Source organism: Mus caroli, chromosome 16 (assembly GCF_900094665.2).
Source record: "Mus caroli chromosome 16, CAROLI_EIJ_v1.1, whole genome shotgun sequence".
Lineage (NCBI taxonomy): Eukaryota > Metazoa > Chordata > Mammalia > Rodentia > Muridae > Mus > Mus caroli.
In genome coordinates, this window is record NC_034585.1 from 46080192 (window position 1) to 46084377 (window position 4186).

General features: G+C 38.7%; 1 protein-coding gene across 3 annotated transcripts in view; it reads right to left on the bottom strand.

The window, feature by feature from the left end:
• The window catches only part of LOC110311870 (leukocyte surface antigen CD47-like), a 45555-nt gene that overhangs the window by 3598 nt on the left and 37771 nt on the right, over window positions 1–4186 (bottom strand). For all 3 annotated transcript variants that reach the window (XM_021185445.1, XM_021185443.1, XM_021185442.1), the window contains one exon: window positions 2566–2655. In XM_021185445.1, coding sequence (XP_021041104.1) covers window positions 2633–2655 — 23 coding nt within the window. In that variant the 3' untranslated portion in view covers window positions 2566–2632. The remainder of the gene's footprint in view (window positions 1–2565; window positions 2656–4186) is intronic.

A 4186-nucleotide genomic window follows, 5' to 3' on the forward strand; every position in this document is an offset into this window, starting at 1 on the left:
TCTGTAGACCAGGCTGGCCTAGAACTCAGAAATCCACCTGCCTCTGCCTTCCAAGTCCTGGGATTAAAGGTGAGTGCCACCACTGCCGGCATAGGTATTTCTTTATTGTATGGACTCAACTACTTGTCTATAGTTAGACAAGTTCTCCTTTCTTGCATGTAAGTCACTTAATGTGTGCAGACAATCCTGCTGGACTAGGTGTTTTACAAGAGGGGCTCGCTCTCAAGCTAAAAATTCTCAAGAAATTCCTTTTCCTAAAGTGAGAGCATTTAGACAAAAGCCACTATTCCATTGGAGACTTAAGAATATAGTTCCTACTTGCTAAAAAGCATACTTTTCCTTATCTCTGGCAAGAGGAACATATGGTTCCTCTATTAACCCATGCCTAAAGGTGCCTATTTAACAGAGCACAGCAAACTCTGGCTTTCCTTCTCTCTGGGCACCTCCAATACCTGTTTATGGAATCCTGGCTCCTCTCAGTACTTTTCACCTGGATCCCTGAAAGCTCCAGCACCCGAGCTTCAAGTCCCTTCCCTCAGCTTCTCTGATCCTTATATAACTTCAGCAATTTTGGCTACATGTCCTTTTGCTCTCTTGACCTCATGTTTCTTGTTGGTTCTGCCGGTGGATCTCCCTGATCCCCTCTCTTGTCCTCTCTTCCCTTTCTCCTCTCTCACTCTTTAATTCCACTCCCCTCCTCTCATGGCCTGGTTAGTCCACTATCCACATTCAGTCTTGATCCTCCCAAATGCCTCTGGCTGTGCTCTACCTCACTTCTATAATAAACTTTCCCCTCAACTCATACATGTCCTCATTTTTCCCCTTCAGTTCTTCAGCTTCTTCTGCCCTCTGTGTCCTGCAGGCTAAACTCTGTGGTTGGCTCCACATTATTCTCTTTGGATTAGTTTGCTTAGGAGGGTTATTTCTGATTTTGCCTCCTTTGGTCAAGTCCAATTCCCCAAACTATACAAGGCAGTCCAAATATCCGAAAATGAGAGCAACCTAGACTATAGGAGGATTTCTGGTGGTTAGATAAAAGCCAACATTCCTTGGGGACTTGTGAAAACATGTCCTATCTGCCCCAAAGAGTCATTTCCCTTAGCTCTGGTAGAAGGGACATATGGGTCTCCATGGACACGTACCTGTGGTCGAATATTGAACCCAATGGTGGCCTGCAGGCTTCCTCAGTATCACAAGCACTTATAATACATCTCAAAGTCTCCACCCTAGCATAATGGGTTCTCACTTCCTCAGGCTTCCCTCCTCCCAGATGCACATCTCTTCTCTTTATGAAAGCACTGCCATTGCTTTTGTAATTCACCATTCCCTGCTGCCACTACCTCTCTCACAGATAACCCTGGCTGTGTTCACTGTCCGTTCTGGTTTGTTTGTTTGTTTGTTTGTTTGTTTTAGATTTTATTTTATGTATTTGAGTACACAGTCACTGTCTTCACACACACCAGAAGAGGGCATCAGATCCCATTACAGACGGTTGAGCCACCTTGTGGTAACTGCGAATTGAACTCAGGACCTCTGGAAGAACATTCAGTGAAATTCACTGCTGAGCCATCTCTCCAGCCCCTCAATGTCCATTCTCATAGCTCTGTTCAGTTTACTCCTTCCTCTTTTTGTTCCGGCCTCTTCTGGATGCCTCTGGCAGTTCTGTCATATATTTAGTAACCATATCATGGAATGGTCATGTCAGCAGTTTCTTTACTGTCTCCTTTCTTTATACATACATCTTCATGTTATTATCTCCTCCTAAGATCATCCTCTTTGCCTTCTCCTGTAAACCCCAGGCATTCCCTCCTCTAGGCTAATGGGAGCTACCTTCCTGCTTTTCCCTGATTATTTTTTGACATTTTATATATTTTTATAATATATATTTATTTTGTATATAAGTGTTTCCAGAATATGTGTGCACATGCAGCATATCTGTGCTGTGCCTCAGGAGGTCAGAAAATGTTTGACAGTCTCCCTGCACCTGGACTAGACTTAGAGATGTTTGTGAGCCACCTTGTGTGTAATTGGGATTAAACTTGGGTCCCCTGGAAAAGCAACAAGTACTCTTTACTGCAAAGCCATCCTAACTTTTTTTTTGGTTAAAATAGGGTGTCAGTTCCAGCACTTGGGAGGCAGAGGCAGGCAGATTTCTGAGTTCGAGGCCAGCCTAGTATACAGAGTGTGTTCCAGGACAGCCAGGGCTACACAGAGAAACCCTGTCTCGAAAAAAAGAAAGAATGAAAGAAAGAAAGAAAGAAAGAAAGGAAGGAAGGAAGGAAGGAAGAAAGAAAGAAAGAAAGAAAGAAAGAAAGAAAGAAAGAAAGAAAAAATAGGGTGTCAGAGATAGAAAAGATACCATAGAAATTTTTTTCTTAGAGTTCAGGATGCAGCACCCACATCTGATGGGTCATCTGTAATTCCAGCTCCTAATGGTACTGACACTCTTGGAAGTACATGGGCATTGGAACACACAACTTTTATATACAGACACATAAACATATGCATAAATACAAGAAAATCATTTCTGTTTCATTTTAAAAATTAATATGGAATAGCATTTACCTTGAGAGCCAGTGAGACAAAGTGTGAAACTCGGGAACAAAGACAGCGCTGCCTGCACTTTTGTGTCTTATGGAAACCCTATCATTGGGTCTGTCAAAGACAAGCAGAAAAGTCACGCTGTAATTTTTTAATGTATATAGAAATTAGGACTTAGTATCTGACTCCAAGGAAATTAAATCATTGTACGTTTGTATCATTTCTCTTGTAAACATGAAACCTGCTATTATCTAGGCCCAGCATATGGAAATTCTTAATATGTCATGTAAGAAATATTAGATTATTCCAATTTTTAGATAGTATAGTTTTTGTTTAAAGGCACACAGACTTTTTCACACAAGAGCCTTGACAGGTTGATCACTGTGCATACACTAGAGTGTCAGCTTTGCATGTGGGTCTCACTCACTCACATCTGGATCATTTCATATTGTATGGAAGCTGCTAGAAATGGCTGCTAGTGAATACACACTTGGTATTGATTTCCCAGTGCTTCTCCAAGTAAGAGCTTTCTTGCTTGTAAGGGTTACTACCTGTGACACATAATGCTTTTGTAGTAAAATATGCTAAAGTTAATTCAATTCATATGCCAATTGTATTAATTATGGCTTTAATTATATCACTACTCATAAAATATAGTACAAACCAAAGGCAGCTGTTGTGACCATGGTTCTCAAAGAACTTCTTAATACTCAAGAAAATGATGAACATGGCTGTCAATATTCATGCACACACAATATAGTGAGTATACATAAGATATACCTGTCTTTTGTTATTCCAAGATTATAATTTTTAGTCTTTAAGAAATAGCTACTTTAAAGGAATGTTTACAATTGTTTTAAATTCTCTAGAAGAAAACTTAAAGGGAATCAGTTAGGAGAGCTACTGTCACCAGAATAAATCTAATTTTGTGGTGGGATAGGAGAGTTTAAAATGACTAACACTGTCCCCCCAAAGCAATATCAGATTTTTATTTTATTTTTTTCAAAATAAAACTAAACAGGTTAGTCATTTACTGTTTCATGTTTATAGTTTTTAAATATTAGAAAAACGATTGAAATGATTTAATATACAAACTCAGAAGAGAATCTTCCCAACATGACTATCCATTTTTTATTACAGATATAGTTAGATAAAGAAAGAATTTAAAGTTCCTGATATTAAAACCCAACAAAGAGAGAAAATGAGTACAGCTTGACAAAGTTATTGCTGTAATAGCTTCCCGCTTTCCAGAATAAATCACTGATTTTTGGTAAAGGGAAAAATGTAAAACAATACTCATTTCAAAATAAGCTCTTCATATGTATTATAAGGAAAATGTAAGTAGAGATACCACATTGGTTATTTCTGAAGACTGGATACACTTCCAAAGTTTGTTTTTATTCTGACAGTAGATCAACATAGACACCTCAACAAATCAGATCAACAGCAAAATACTTTTTCTTTCATAAGCCATTAAATAAATATTAAAACTTAAGCATCATAAAGAAAAATGAACAGCTTCATGATGCTTAAATGTAATATAGTGGCACTTCATTCCCATTGTCCCAGACTGGGACACATCATTACCAACATCCCCTCTCTTATGCACTCCAACATTTAGTACCTTTGTTTAAAGTTCCAGCTT